This window comes from Micrasema longulum, unplaced genomic scaffold (assembly GCF_059751315.1).
Source record: "Micrasema longulum isolate JH-2025_06_02 unplaced genomic scaffold, ASM5975131v1 h1tg000340l, whole genome shotgun sequence".
Lineage (NCBI taxonomy): Eukaryota > Metazoa > Arthropoda > Insecta > Trichoptera > Brachycentridae > Micrasema > Micrasema longulum.
The window spans coordinates 2,261,998-2,277,660 of record NW_028277543.1 but is presented as its reverse complement, the minus strand read 5'-3'; the positions used below and the strand labels follow the sequence as shown (position 1 = coordinate 2,277,660).

The window sequence follows — 15,663 nt, the reverse complement described above, 5'->3', positions numbered from 1 at the left end:
GTAAAACAGGGGTTTTACTGTAATAATTGCCGTAACATGCATAACATAAGGCAAATTATATAAAAAAAATTATAAACAGTATGCATTCCACTATTATTAATGAATTTAATGCAACCGTTTTTACTTTTTAGGAAAAATATCTACAGTTAGATTATGTAAATGAAATATTATTGGTTGATAAAGAGCATTGATGAATTTGTCAATACATAAAGAAATGGGTGTTTGATTATTTTCGAAGTATGAAATGTATAATTTGTATGAGATATTTAACCTCTAAACTGCTCAATGAGGAATTCCACTGTTTCCTATTTTTTTTTTCTATTAGCGTACTATTTAACTAAGCAAAATTATATTTATATATATATTTTTTTTTGTGCGTTATTTACAAAGATATGATTTTTTAAAGTTACATAAATCAAATACCGCGCCAAATAACTGTAATCAGTGTCACTTTTCAGTAGTGACGTCATGAAACGGTTGGCGTTCTTACTTTCACTGACCTGACAAGAATCTATGGAATATTGCTTTGATTACTTCATTTAGTTGATCGTAATTTGCTCATTCTATGTTATAGTTGTTTTTACGAACGTTTCGATTTAGAAAAACCTAGAAAGTTGACATAATCTCTGGTTGAAATGTCAAATTATACTCTTTTTTTCTATAGTCAAAACGTTGCGGGGGCTTTAAGCGGAAACCGGAAATACTACACATAGATATAAGGAGTGACGTCATTATTTACGATTTTAAAATGAATAATATTTTTTACATTTTTTATTTATTTTTGCGTGCGTTTTTGAGATATTTCATCCTACTCCAAAATTTTTAAATATTCACGTGTACACGAAAACATTTTTAAAATTTCATTCCGGGTTGGGCTGGAATTCCTCATTACTCCAGACATGTTTGTATTAATATTTTAGGTATAACATATTATAAATGCGAAATCTATAGATGCAATGCGCAGCTTATTTCTCAATCATTTTTTTCATATTTATCATTATTACTTCTATTTTATTTTGACAGTATTGCGTGATCTAACACTGTTCACATTTCCATAAAGAAAAATCTAACCATAATTATAATAGTTGAAGAAGCACTGAAGAAATTTCTTAAAATATTTTATTTAATTGCAAATAATTGCTAAAGAGCCCTTCTCTTATATTGAAAAAAATCTAAATATGTAGTTAAAAATATTCAATGATGCAATAGGATAGGCTTTCGTAAAAAGCAAAACACACATAACAATAAATTACGTTCATTAATTCATTCACAATCAAAAAGATTACACATAAATAAAAATACTTCTAACATTACAACTGTCCTCGATTCTTAATTTGCAAATCTTACATGATTGGATTTAATTAATGATAAAATGTGTATCTAGGGTCTTAAAAAACAAAGTAACTCTGTACTATTCATTTGATCTTGTTATTCTACAAAATAAATGTCGAAACAATTATCAGCAGTTTTGTATTCGATTTCTGGCTGGGCCAACCTAATTCTTGTGAAACTCATAAATATCACTAATATTTGATAGAAAAGGCAAGTTTTAAAACACAAATACAATTTATAGCAAAATGCACAAGACAGTAACGATGCAGAAGAAAAAAATTCATACATATATTACGAAGAATTTTATTAGTGATTTCATTTTTATACGAGGATAAAATAATTGTGCGAAGATTAAAACCATATTTTTTAACATATTGTTACTTTGATTAATAAGATAAGATTTTATTTACATCACTTCACGTAGTGAATTTTTCAATTGAAGTATGATTTGAATTTTGACAGCTTAAATAAAGCGGTAAAATTTATTATTTAAATTCACATCACTGTAGGTATCAAAAAGCATAAATCTATGCATTAATCTCAAAGCTAAATCATTCATATTTTGTATGAAATGTGAGTACAATAATTGTGTGCTGACCAGTCATGTTAGACAGGAGTGGACATAAACTCCACTGACAGGACTCTCAGCAAAAACAATAAAACCCACCGCAACTAAGCTATCAGCCTGAAATTCCTTACTGCTTTATACTGAATTGTTAGATTTTGCCACAAAGTGTAAGGTTATGAATGTTTAATGAAACTGTCCGGAGTGGGGGTTGCTGTTTCCTTGATTGTGTTCCTGGCTATTGCTCGAGTCTCTATTCTGTCCCGGAGCCCAGAGGTCCAACGAAGAGCCGGGAGACCAAATGGAGCTCAGAGAGTGGAACGGGTCAAATGCACGAATAACCTGCACATAATATAAAAAATTAAGTAAATTTGGGCACTAGAGAAATGTATTAAAATCTGAAATTATAGATTTGATGTGGCAACCAAGAAACTAAAAAACCAATGTTCATTTTGAATAAAAATTGATACCTGCGAGGCCCTTAATTAATACTTTTTACGCTTATCCATACAAAACAGTACGTAGGCCACTGCGTTGGTAAAAAATAAACCTTTCTCTGGTATAACGAGTAATATAAAGTAAATTCAGTCAGTCCCATCTTCCTCGTAAGAATAACCAAGTTCGACTGTATATGTATATAAAAAAACAATCTTTTTAGAAAAAAGTGGTTACATAATAAAAATAATAAAGAAATAAAAAAACCTTTTTATTCTTTACAATGCATAAAATGTACTAAAGATAAATGGCACGTAAGCTCATTTATACTCTCAAATTTGACTCACAATATAAATTGATCGAACAGCGATTTGCATCTTGAAAGACATAATTACCGAAACTTTAAAAGATTTTACCTGCTGCTGAGGTGGTAGGGGCTGGTGCTGATAGGGCTGCTGCTGCTGCGGGTGGTGGTGGCGAGGGGGGCAGGCGGGAGGGGGCAGGCCGGGGGGAGGCCGCGGCGCGCTGCCGATGGCCCCCAGCCCCAGGGGGCCCTCTCCCGAACTGGAGTAACCCCAAAGCCACTCGGCATGGCTGCGCTCTGTACACATTACACACATTAGTCATATTTTTTTTCACGTTTTTCTGATGAACTTTTTGCACAGTTTTAGTGAAATTCAGTATTGTATTAATATAATCACTTAGCTCTTTTTAGCGCAACGAACTCATTTTTCTAAAAAAATGGGTTGGCTCTCTTCACCACCATGATGACGATATTACAACACAGACGGAGAACATTTTGAATAAGAAAATAAGGAGTCATTGGCTGGTTTAACCCTTCAAATATGAGGGTTTTTGTCTTTTATGAACTATTTTTTTAACTAAAATATTCACCATTAGTTCCACAGAATGTTTCACACTGCAACTCCACTGTGCCACACCACATACTAAAGAACATATGTTCCGGACGCGTAAAATCGAATAAATTAAAATAATACATTAATTAGAAAGGATCCCCGGTAAATGTATAGAACTGATGGCTGGGCTCTCAATAAAGATAAAATGGTCACTTTCGAGCCTGGCCTCAGTATTACCGGGGAAAAATAGCTAGGTTAAAATGAATAAAATGTACAAAAATATATTATGTAAATGTCATGTTGCGCGCGTCGCGGCTGCCGACGAAATGGCCCGTACGGGCATTGAGCGCCCGTATTTACGCCACCTGCGGCCGGCGGCATGTAGCGAGTGGCGGGGAAAGATTACCCCCACCACTCCGAGGCAGCCGGCGCGGGTGGGATGGCCGACTCACGGAGCCCGACGCGCACCGCTTTATAAGGCGGTCAATTGGAGATATTAAATCAGTTGAGTTCCTAACTCTGAACAGTTCACACGTGTTTTATTCCGTTCTCCGTCCTGTTCGCCTTCCTGCACTTCGCTCTTCGCTCCGCTCTGCCTGCTGACTGCCTTCGCCTCTCTGCACCACTTGGACCGGGTGGAAAGTCCTTTTCAGGGCTATTGAGGTTGACTTGCGGTCGGCGCAGCTGTGCTCCTACCTTCCGACTTTGTCTTTGGCTCTGTCTGGGAGGGCGGCTTCCCACTTACGCCGGGAAGCTTGACTGCGGCAGACGCGGGTGACGAACCGGCGAAACTTTCATCGTGGTAACGCGTACGTTACATTTGGTCCTTCGGAGCTAAGGATCGTCGCCAGTGGTCTCCAGTCTACAACACACCTACAGCATGCCGGTCAACAGATCGCCTGTGTCGACGCGTTCGGGAACGCGTCGAGACGCCGGCACGGAGCACGAAGAGGAGCTTCAGGAGCCCCAACCGGGGTCTGTACGAGCACATCAGGAGGAGCCCCAGCCAGGGCCTTCACACGACTGCCAGGAGGAGCCTCATCAAGGACTTCTGGAGGAACAAAAGGACTCGGACGAGGGATCCGCACCCTCGGAGCGGTCCATCTCATCGGCGACATTTCGCCGACAGATGGAGGAACGCGAGGCGCATCACGAGAGGCAGGTGAGCAGCCTCAACGAGATCATCGCCGCGCTGAAGGCCGCCAACGCGAGAGAGGACGCCAGACGAGACATGGCAACCCCCCTCACGCCCACCATCGAGAGGGACCTCACATCGCACGGGACGTCGGAACCGGCTCACAAGCCGCTGCCGCTGACGTCAGACGCGTCTAGGACCGACGCAGCCCTCAGTACGAGGGAGGCTGCCGCCGCACGCCACGCCGCACGCTACGCCGCTGATCCGGAGGATACCGGAGCGGCGTACATCCAGCAGCCGAGCCACTACGACAGCAGCCGGGCGAGAGACGGGGCCGCTTGGAAGCGCCCTGTCACCGACGCGGAAGCAGCCTTCAGCACAAGGGAGGCCGCCGCCGCACGCCACACCACACGCTACGCCGCTGATCCGGAGGACACCGGAGCGGCGTACATCCATCCACCGAGCCACTACGACAGCGGCCGGGTGAGAGACGGGGCCGCATGGAAGCGCCCTGTCGCCGACACGGAAGCAGCCTTCAGAGCAAGGGAGGCCGCCACCGCACGCTACGCCGCTGATCCGGAGGACACCGGAGCGGCGTACACACTTCCGCCGAGCCACTACGACAGCGGCCGGGTGAGAGACGGGGTGCCACGGAGGCACCCGGTCGCAGAGGCGGACTCCAGGACGAAGGAGGCCGCCAACACACGCTACGCCGCTGATCCGGAGGACACCGGAGCGGCGTACACATTTCCGCCGAGCCACTACGACAGCGGCCGGGTGAGAGACGGGGTGCCACGGAGGCACCCGGTCGCAGAGACGGACTCCAGGATGAAGGAGCCCGCCAACACACGCTACGCCGCTGAGCCGGCCTACGCCGGAGCGACAAACGCACATTTACAAGGCCGCTACAATGAGCGGCATCGGGACAATGAGGCGCCACCCGCACACAGCCGAAGGGAGGACGCCGACGTACGCTACGCCGCCGGGCCAGGCGAGCCCGTAGCGGCACGTACTATACCACTGGGGGGCTACGAGTTTCGTGACCCGGTGAGCGCGTGGGTACAAGAGGGGCTACCCACGGAATACATGCCGCCGGGTGCCACCGGCGAGCCTGTGACGAAATACAGACAGCCGCCGGAGTGGCACACGTTCATGGCGAGGCAAACCGGCGCTAGGGATCTACCGCAATTCTCCGGCGACCCGCTAGAATGGCGAATATTTAAGGCGCAATTTGATCAATCGACACAGATGTGCTCCCTTACAAACGCGGAGAACATTCTCCGTCTGCAACGAGCCCTCACAGGACGGGCCAAGGCCACAGTGTCGTCTTTGCTGGTAGATCCCCGAAATGTGCCGGACATTGTGAAGATGTTAGAGGCCGCCTTTGGACACCCGGAGATCGTCGTGGACAGAGTACTGGAGCGGATAAGAAAACTCCCTAAACTGGCCGACAACGCATCCCTGGAGGCCCTGACGGACTACGCGGTCGCGATAAGAAACGTCGTATCGACCGTAGAGGGCCTCGATGGAAGCCACCTCTCCTCCCCGAAGCTTCTGTCCGAGATGACTCAGAAGCTGCCACGAGTCGAGAGGATGATGTGGATTATGTCACGAGCGGATACCGTGAGGAAAGCTACCCCCAGGGATCTGGCACTGTGGCTAGCGAGACTGACCGGTGCAATACCGAATGCGGGTTGCATCGGGATCAGCACGGAACCCGCCCGAGTGGAGAAAAGGCGTACCCAAGAAAGGCACGTGTTTCTCACTCAGGACAAAAAATGCCTGTTCTGCGACATGAGTGGACACGCATTCGGACAATGCCGGAAGTTTCTCCGGAAAACGGTAGAGGAGAGGTGGACAATTGTGCGTGCCAAGTTCGTGTGCTACGGATGCCTGGAACCGGGACACAAAACGACCACCTGTGAAGCGGCGAAGTGCGACGAGTGCCACGGGCGGCATCATCGGTCGCTACACCGCGAGAGAGTGGACAGTACGCCGAACGAGCAAGTCTTATTGACAAGGCGAACGGAAGTCCCAGTGACCTTCAAGGTAGTGCCAGTAACCTTGAAGGGCCCGCGTGGGTCAATGGAGATCCACGCACTACTAGACGAGGGTTCATCGGTAACTCTCCTCGAGGAGGATGTCGCCCGTGCAGTGGGCGCCACCGGGGCCTGCGAGGAGTTGAGACTCATCGGTGCCAGTGGGAACACGGACACGCTACAATCACAGCGTGTATCCGTAATCCTCGTTAAAGGAAACAAAGAATTTGGTGTCCAGGCACAGACGGTGCGGGTCATGGATCTGCCGCACCGCAACCGAAAGAGCACCAAGACACACGGGCCAGGCATCAAGCCGAAGATGTTAATCGGTCTTGATTACGCCACCCTAATGGTATCTACAGGCCCGCCAGTCCTACAAGAGGACGGGCGGCTAACCATCGAGACGGCCCTAGGAGCCGTCACCTACGGCGGGGCTGTACACCCCGCCTTTGAATTACCCCCAGACGGCCAGGGTGAAAGGGACTTAGCGGAACTGGTAAAGAAGAGCTTCGCCGTTGACTCGCTAGGTGTAACCACCCTGGAACGTTGCCGCGCCGCAGATGTGCGAGCGGCGGAGCTCATGAGCAGCTCAACCACACAACTACCATCCGGACGATGGGAGACCGGTTTACTGTGGGCGAAAGACGGAGATTCTTTGCCCTGCAACCGGCAAGCAGCCATGAAGCGGCTGCACTCCCTGGAAAATAAACTACGGAAGGATCCGATACTGGCGATCGCATATCGCGCCAAGATGGCGGACTACATTGAAAAGGGATACGCCGTCAAACTAAGCCGCGAGGAGGTAGACGCCCACCATTCGCGCAAATGGTACCTGCCCCACTTCGCGGTGACAAACCCCAACAAGCCTGGCAAGATAAGGGTCGTGTTCGACGCCGCCGCCCAGTTCCAGAGGACGGCGTTGAACGACCATCTACTGACGGGACCTGACCTGCTTTCATCCCTCCTCGGAAACGTGATCCGCTTCAGAGAGGGACGAGTAGCCATCGCGGCCGACATACGGGAGATGTTCCTGCGGATAAGAATCCGGGAAGCCGACCAGCAATCGCAGCGGTTCCTATGGCGGACGCAGGACGGGCAGGAGCCCGACACGTTTGTCTTCGCGTCCATGATGTTTGGAGCGAAGTGCTCACCCAGCAGCGCGCAATTCGTGCGAAACACAGTCGCACGAGCACACGCGAAAGAATTTCCCGCCGCAGCAGAGGCGATCGAGCACAATATGTACATGGATGACTACCTAGACGCCACAGACAGCGAAGAAACAGCTGCAAGCCTGGTACGAGATGTTACCCTCGTACTCGGCAATGGCGGGTTCCGGCTCACCGGGTGGGCTTCAAACAAACCAGATGTCCTGGAAGAAGTAAAGGCCGACGACCGGGCCAATACAGCAGTCACCATAGGGGAAGAAGTAATGACGGAGCGGGTCCTCGGGATCGTATGGGATCCCAAGAGCGACCTATTTATATTTCGGCACGGAGCCGAAAGTGCAGCCATCCCGGAGCGACCCACCAAGCGCGGCATGTTGAGCGCCGCCATGAGTATCTTCGACCCAGTAGGCTTCATTGCGTGCCTCACGATACGGGCGAAGATATTGCTGCAAGCCATCTGGAGGACAAACACAGGTTGGGACCAACCGCTGCAACCGGACCACGCCGAAAAGTGGTTGGAATGGCGCGACCTGCTGGCAGCGAACGGCTGTACAATACCGAGATGCTCGCTGCAAGGGCAGAAAGAACCCGTGACACTGCACGTGTTCTGCGACGCGTCAGAGCAGGCATGCTGCACAGTGGCATACTTTGTGGGGGCCGATACCACAAGTTTCGCAATGGCGAAGTGCAAGGTGGCCCCCCTAAAGCCTCTGTCAGTGCCTAGACTAGAACTCCAGGCAGCGCTACTAGCGGCAAGGATGGCCGCCACCATAAAAAAAGAGAGTCGAGCTCTCATCACCCAAACCGTGTTCTGGACGGACTCGAGCACGGTCCTGTGTTGGCTGCGAACCGACCCACTGCGGTACAGCACGTTCGTCGCAAACAGGCTGGGCGAGATTGACGAGCTCACAGACGTACGGGACTGGAAATGGGTCCCCACCAAGGACAACCCAGCCGACATAGGGACCCGCGACAAGGGCCCACCCGACCTTGCGAGGTCGGGACTATGGTTCGGAGGCCCCGGCTTCCTGAGAAAAGGGGAAGCCGACTGGCCGAAAGAGAAGAAGTTACTACAACAACCGGACGAGAAGACGCTGGAGCGGAAACAACCCCGCCACTTCGTGGGCCACATCAGACGGACGGAGGCCCTACCCCAGGTGCAGCGCTTCTCGTCGTGGACCCGACTCGTCAGGGCGACGGCATGGGTGCTGCGATTCATCGCACGATGCCGCCGCCACGAGTCCCTGCCGTCCCCAGGGGGGACCTTTGAACTTCACGCCTCAGAAACACGGGCCGCAGAAATCATGCTGCTGAAGCGGTCCCAGGAGACGGCTTTCGGAGAAGAGCTGGAGCTCCTGAGACGAAAGGCGCCTATCCCGCCGCACAGCCGCCTCCATGCAGCGGCACCCTTCTTAGACGAAGAGGGAGTCATCCGGATGGGAACGCGCATCCAAGCGGCACAGAGCTTCGCAGAGGACTGCAGCGCGCCGCCTATCATGGACGGGACCTGCCCATACACCCGGCTGCTGATCACGCACAGCCACCGGAAGGGTGGCCACCCGGGAGTCGAGAGGACGATCGCCGACCTGAGAGCCAGCTACCTCATCCTGCGACTCCGCGGGGCTGTGAGGAAGATAACACGATGGTGCCCGCTGTGTAAAATGCTGCGCAGCCGGCCCCAACCCCCGCTGATGGGGCAACTGCCTGAGGCCCGACTGGCCTTCAGGACGCCGCCGTTCACGCACTGCGGGCTTGACTTCTTCGGACCGATGATGATCACCAACGGCCGAAGAAAAGAAAAGCGCTATGGGGCACTGTTCACCTGCCTCACCACACGCGCGATCCACCTGGAGCTAGCGTCGTCCCTCGAAAGCGACTCCGCCATAATGGCCATAAGAAGGATGGCCGCCCGCAGAGGCTGCCCACACACGTTATACTCGAACAACGCTACCAACTTCAGGGGAGCGGACAAAGAGCTGAAACAGGCCGTAGACGAGCTCCTGGCGGACCCCAGAATGCTCGCCGAACTTACAGTTCGCAAAATTGAGTGGAAATTCATTCCGCCCTCATCACCTCATATGGGGGGAGCGTGGGAAAGACTCGTGAGATCTGTAAAACGAGCCCTCCACGCAACCCTCAACGAGCAGGCTCCAAGAGAGGAGACCCTCAAAACCATATTGGCTGAAGCAGAGTACACCGTGAACAATCACCCGCTCACGCATGTGTCAACCAAGCCCAACGACGAAGCACCGCTGACCCCGAACCACTTCTTGCTCGGGTCAGCCAACACACAGCCAACTCTGGCATATTATAACAAAAGGGAAGAAGGGGCCTGCCTTCATAAGCAATGGAGGATCGCCCAGAAAATGGCCGACATGTTTTGGCGCCGATGGCTGAGGGAGTATCTTCCCACCTTGGCGCACAGGAAGAAATGGCGCGAGCCCGCGCCTCCAATACAGGTCGGGGACCTCGCGCTCATCATGGACCCAAATCTGCCGCGGAATTCTTGGCCTCGCGGCAGAGTCACCCGTGCAGAACCAGCAGCTGACGGACAAGTACGAGTCGTCGAGGTGCGGACCACCAACGGCACCTACACCAGACCAGCGGTGAAGATCGCCGTACTAATGAAGGAAGAGGAACAACGCGCCCAGCAGGAAAATAGTACAGACTAGCTGCACGGGGGGAGTGTTCCGGACGCGTAAAATCGAATAAATTAAAATAATACATTAATTAGAAAGGATCCCCGGTAAATGTATAGAACTGATGGCTGGGCTCTCAATAAAGATAAAATGGTCACTTTCGAGCCTGGCCTCAGTATTACCGGGGAAAAATAGCTAGGTTAAAATGAATAAAATGTACAAAAATATATTATGTAAATGTCATGTTGCGCGCGTCGCGGCTGCCGACGAAATGGCCCGTACGGGCATTGAGCGCCCGTATTTACGCCACCTGCGGCCGGCGGCATGTAGCGAGTGGCGGGGAAAGATTACCCCCACCACTCCGAGGCAGCCGGCGCGGGTGGGATGGCCGACTCACGGAGCCCGACGCGCACCGCTTTATAAGGCGGTCAATTGGAGATATTAAATCAGTTGAGTTCCTAACTCTGAACAGTTCACACGTGTTTTATTCCGTTCTCCGTCCTGTTCGCCTTCCTGCACTTCGCTCTTCGCTCCGCTCTGCCTGCTGACTGCCTTCGCCTCTCTGCACCACTTGGACCGGGTGGAAAGTCCTTTTCAGGGCTATTGAGGTTGACTTGCGGTCGGCGCAGCTGTGCTCCTACCTTCCGACTTTGTCTTTGGCTCTGTCTGGGAGGGCGGCTTCCCACTTACGCCGGGAAGCTTGACTGCGGCAGACGCGGGTGACGAACCGGCGAAACTTTCATCGTGGTAACGCGTACGTTACAAACATATATTTCGTGGCTAAAATATAGTAAACACAACCATATTTACTTAAAAAGAGGAGTGAGGATAGTGTTTCACGAGTGTCCACTGTCGCCATACGGCTTGAAGGGTTAAGTGGCCACTTTACACATTGTATAACATTCTCCATCTTGCCTATGTTTGAACATCCGTATTTCTTCAAATCCTGCATGTTAAAGTTAAAGAGCTGAAACCTTTTTTGATGTGGGTGAGTTCCGTAATGTTATTGGTCGGTTACCTAAGTTGTTGGAGTTGCTGGACGACTGTAGCGGAGTAGTGCTGTTGAGGAGGTGACCATCGTGAGATGCGCCGTGGCTGGAGGACGGTATTCCTGCCCGGGACTGGTCCCAGAGACTGGACGCTGGACTCCAAGCCGAGGAAGACTTGTTATTGTCTGGAAGTATCCGTACAATATGAATATGATCATTAAACGATACAATGAAATTAACAAAGGTAATAATAAGTAAAGTCAGGAATTCAAAATATTTAAAAAAGAAGTTAAAAAACGTAAAAAAAAAAAACAACGCATAATTTTATGTAATAATAGTTAATAATTAAAAAAATAAAAAATTCTAAAAACATGGACTCATTTGCTTTACCAATACTTAAGTTATGGAATTAAAATTGATTGTTATCAGGTGTAAATATCAACAAAACTAAAGTGTGGTATATACCATCAGGTTTTTGGTACAAATTGGTAACTACGCTGTATTAGTTGTGAGATATTGCACTTTTGACCTTTCCATTACTGTCCTAAAAACACCCGCGCGTTACGGTGCTGTGTAGTCACTACAGATTAAAAAAATAAGAGATTTAAAAAGGGAAAAATGGAATATTTATAGGGAATGGCTTTAATCAACCATAATTTAATTCAAAGATGATAATATTTCAAAACTAACGCTGAAAACATGAAAAAACCAATGGGTATCGCTAACGACCCGCGACAACTTCTCGAGAGCTACTAAGTAGCTAGTACTGGACTACGTGACTGACTCTGCGACAGGCATAAATTCTTTACTATTTTCTTCATACGCAACAATACGAAACATTGGTATACGGTGAGTATACTTTTGATGATATTTGTAATTTATGTCCGATTTCCGATAAAATGCTTTTTTTGTGCCTAATAACTATTAAGTACTTATTATTTAATAACACATTATTTCAGTCAATACATAAATGTGTAATGGAGGAATACTGAAAATCTAAACCCAATATTTATTATATTTATAAAGATATTATAGTTATTAGACGTAATGTGTACTAGCTACACATTACCGGGGAGAGAGGGATAAAGTCAAAAGCTCACCCCAAATCAACAATTTAAATAAAACATTAAAACTGAACATTATAAAATATTCATTTTTGTATTTGTAAAATATTTTTGTTTACTTTTTAAATAAAGATTATTTGACGTGTAAGAGTATGTAATGTAAATGTAAGTTATTACATAACTGGGAAAATATTTTCAAAAATTCCATACATAAAATTAATAATGTAAATTAATACCTTGACACAGGTATGTGTGGTGAAATGTTCATATTTTGAGGTTTGTGCAAAATAATTAAATTACCTAAAATAAATATTTTTTTCCGATCCGATATCAATTCATTTTAAAGGGTTTGTCGACACTTCCATTTTTGATTCCATAAAAGAAAAAAAGATTTGCCATAAAATTAATTGAAATTGTAATTAAGGCAATTACAATTTCAATTAATTTTATGGCAAATCTTTTTTCGTTTTATCATCAAAGTAAATACATATTAATGTAGAGTATATTGCTTGGATAACCTAGATTTAATTAGTAATAAAAAAAAACTTTAAAATTACCTTGATAAAAATTCCTCGATCCATACGGCAGATCAAACATGCTCTCAAAATCATTCCCCAGGAGTCCGATATTCACATCATCGGGACCATTCCACGGCATCGGAGAGTCAAAGGCTTCCATACCAGTCAGCTCCTCCACACCATTTCCAGAGTTCATATTGAGGAGGCTCGAGTTAGGGCCAATTTCGGGAAGTTTTGTAGAAGAACCCATTTGGCCATAGTTTGCTTCAATAGAGTTATTATCGCGCATGGTATTAGTATAACTGTCCGTGTGTTTGTTCCTCAGGGAGTGCTGGATATTGGACGAAGACGGTTTGTTTATGATTCCTAGCGATGAGCCGATGGGGTTCAAGTTGCTAGGTTTGTGTGATGATGCAACAGAGCTGTAGTGGCCATTATTGATTTCCGTTATAGGCGTAGGTCGTGAATTCCCCAAATCAACAAGATTGTTAGAATTGAAGTACGGAGAGTTCAAGAAGAAACTGTTGTTGTTCATTATTCCTATATCTTCGTTTACCTTTTGCGGCTGGGGTTTCTTGATCGGTTGTGGAATAGCAAGGTTGTTATTAAATTTCCTAGTTGTTTTATCGGGTATAGATTCGGTCCAAGATGTAGGCGATTTTTTCAGGCAAAAGTTGGAGCCGATAGGTCCCAGATCCCCACTCCCTTTGATTTGAGAATCCGGTTTCTTTATTTCCGGAGGCGGGTAGGGAATACCAGTGTGGATTTGATTGACACTCGATCCTTGAATGATTGGCTGTAGTTTTGGTTCTACTCTTTGGAATCCGAGATCTTTGTGTCCTGAAAAGCTGTGCGAGAAGAGAGAGTTGTCTGTACGTGCTACCACATCGCTGAATGAGGCTTTGTTCTCCCAAACTGTGGGTATAGCTGGGGGAGTGCTGGGAGAAGTCCTAGCCAGACTGAATCCGGATAGTGTGTGAACAGTGGCGTTGCTTTGTTCGTTCTTGTTCCCGAATATGAAACTTTTGTCCAGAGAACGCTTTTTTGAGAGCAGTTGTTTGTCCTTTTTGCTGTTAGTTTTATGAGTTTCCTTTTTGGTTTGTTTAATTGGTAGTGGATTTTCATTAGCGGTGGCAATGTTCACACTGTTCTTAGTTATGTCAATAAGTTTTTGTTTGTCTATTTCGATAGTCTTTTCTGCGCTTATTTTAACTTGGGGCGAAGTATTTACATTTTCTCTATTCTTTGTCCATCTTTGATTGGGCTCGTTCTGTGTTACACCCTGGGTATTATGAGACTTGTGATCGTACTCTTCATCCTCGCCATCTCCCTCGTAGCTATCCTTGTACTGAACGGGTAATTTGGGCTTCTTGTTTACTGCCATCTGCGGCGGCTTTTTACAACCGACATTTACACTCTTGATAGACGAAGAAGTTGAGTTCTCATTTTCTTTGTCCGCCTCGTCATTGTTCGAACTTTCGGTCGTTGTAGAGGAAGTATCCTCCTCGCAACTATTGTGAGATTGATGCACGTGAGTGAGACATTTTGCTTTGGCGTGTTTCTTGTTGTTGCTGACATGATGAGTCTGCGTACTGTGCGATTGACTGTCTGCACTCCCATTGTAAAGACTGGCTAGTTTCTTGGGTACTTCTAGCAGCTTGTTACGCTTGTCGTGCGGAGTTTCTTGCGTGCTCTCCACTAGTTTGACTGTGTCACTCGAGTCGCTCGAGTTATCTTGCGATACTGGCTTTCCCGGTGTTTTTATTCCGATCATATTATTTCTAGCGAATACGTTTTTCCATCCCGCGTGATTATTAGACTGTTGTTCTTTTGACGCTACTATTTTTCTATCTTTGTCTTTCTGCGGAGCTATTTCGGTATCCGCAGCAATATCTGCCCCCGTACCATCTGAAGCGTTGGAATTTCTCTTTCCCAATTTCTTTCTACTTTTACTGACACTTTGAGAAAGTTCCTCGTACTTCTGACTTTGAATAATGTTAGCTTTGGAAACTTCCATGAGAAAGTTATTTCTTTCTTCGAAGTTCCAGCCTGGGACCTTCGGTTTCTTTTCTACGGGAGGCGGACAACAGTCCCACGCCTCCACTTTTTTGTTTATGTCCATCGTCGCGAGGGCGTTCAGGTTGAACGGCGGATGCACGACAGCTCTCTCTCTAGACAGGGCCATCGTGGCCACCTTCAGTATTCTATCCGAGTCGTAGAATCCCGCGATAAGCACACATACTCCTATACAGGTGAGGAGCGAGAGTGCGGCACTCCGGAGCGAGGGTTCCCACGGCGGCCGCCGGAGTACCGAGGCGCACCTCCCCGCCAGAGAAGCGGGAATGGATGAAATTAAGGAATAATTTACGGCCGTGTTGAGCGTCGTTTCTAAAATGAGCATTCTCTCTACTTTAGTTAAAGTGAAATCCGGTGTAAACGCTATATCCACCTTCCACGTTCCGTTAGGTAACAACCCAAAAGGCTGACAATTCAACACTTTGAAACCATAACCTTCGCACTCTATACTATTAATAAAGAACTTGGTGATCATGATGGGAACTTCTCCCGTGTTTCGAGCAACGAAGGTTCTTTTGACAGTTAGGTTGGGCGGAGCCGCTGTCTTCTTGCCCTTGTCCCTATCGCAATCTTTTAAATGCTTTTCGGTGAGATCAAACAGTAGCGGAGTACTGGAACCTGGCTTTCTATTACCAAACTTTAGGCTGGGTAGTACCCCGTGTCCAGTCAATCGAAGCACTTCTAATATCGTCAGATTATTTCTGAAAAATAAACAAACATTATTTGTTTAAATAAAACATAATATTGGACATCTGAGTTATGTTGCATTTAACATTTTATTTATTAAAAACATTATCCATACATTGTGATACAAAATACTGATTATAAACATCGAGATCCATGAACTA

The 15,663-nt window shown here is 47.2% G+C and overlaps 1 protein-coding gene across 1 annotated transcript in view; it reads right to left on the bottom strand.

The window, feature by feature from the left end:
* Nucleotides 1-364: 364 nt before the first annotated feature.
* Tmem131 (Transmembrane protein 131) overlaps nucleotides 365-15,663 on the bottom strand; it is a 51,150-nt gene continuing 35,851 nt past the window's right edge. Inside the window, exons 18-21 of the mRNA XM_088225276.1 lie at nucleotides 12,779-15,516; nucleotides 11,187-11,342; nucleotides 2,749-2,933; nucleotides 365-2,239 (exon numbers count right to left, since the gene is read on the bottom strand). Coding sequence (XP_088081402.1) covers nucleotides 2,084-2,239; nucleotides 2,749-2,933; nucleotides 11,187-11,342; nucleotides 12,779-15,516 — 3,235 coding nt within the window. The 3' untranslated portion in view covers nucleotides 365-2,083. The remainder of the gene's footprint in view (nucleotides 2,240-2,748; nucleotides 2,934-11,186; nucleotides 11,343-12,778; nucleotides 15,517-15,663) is intronic.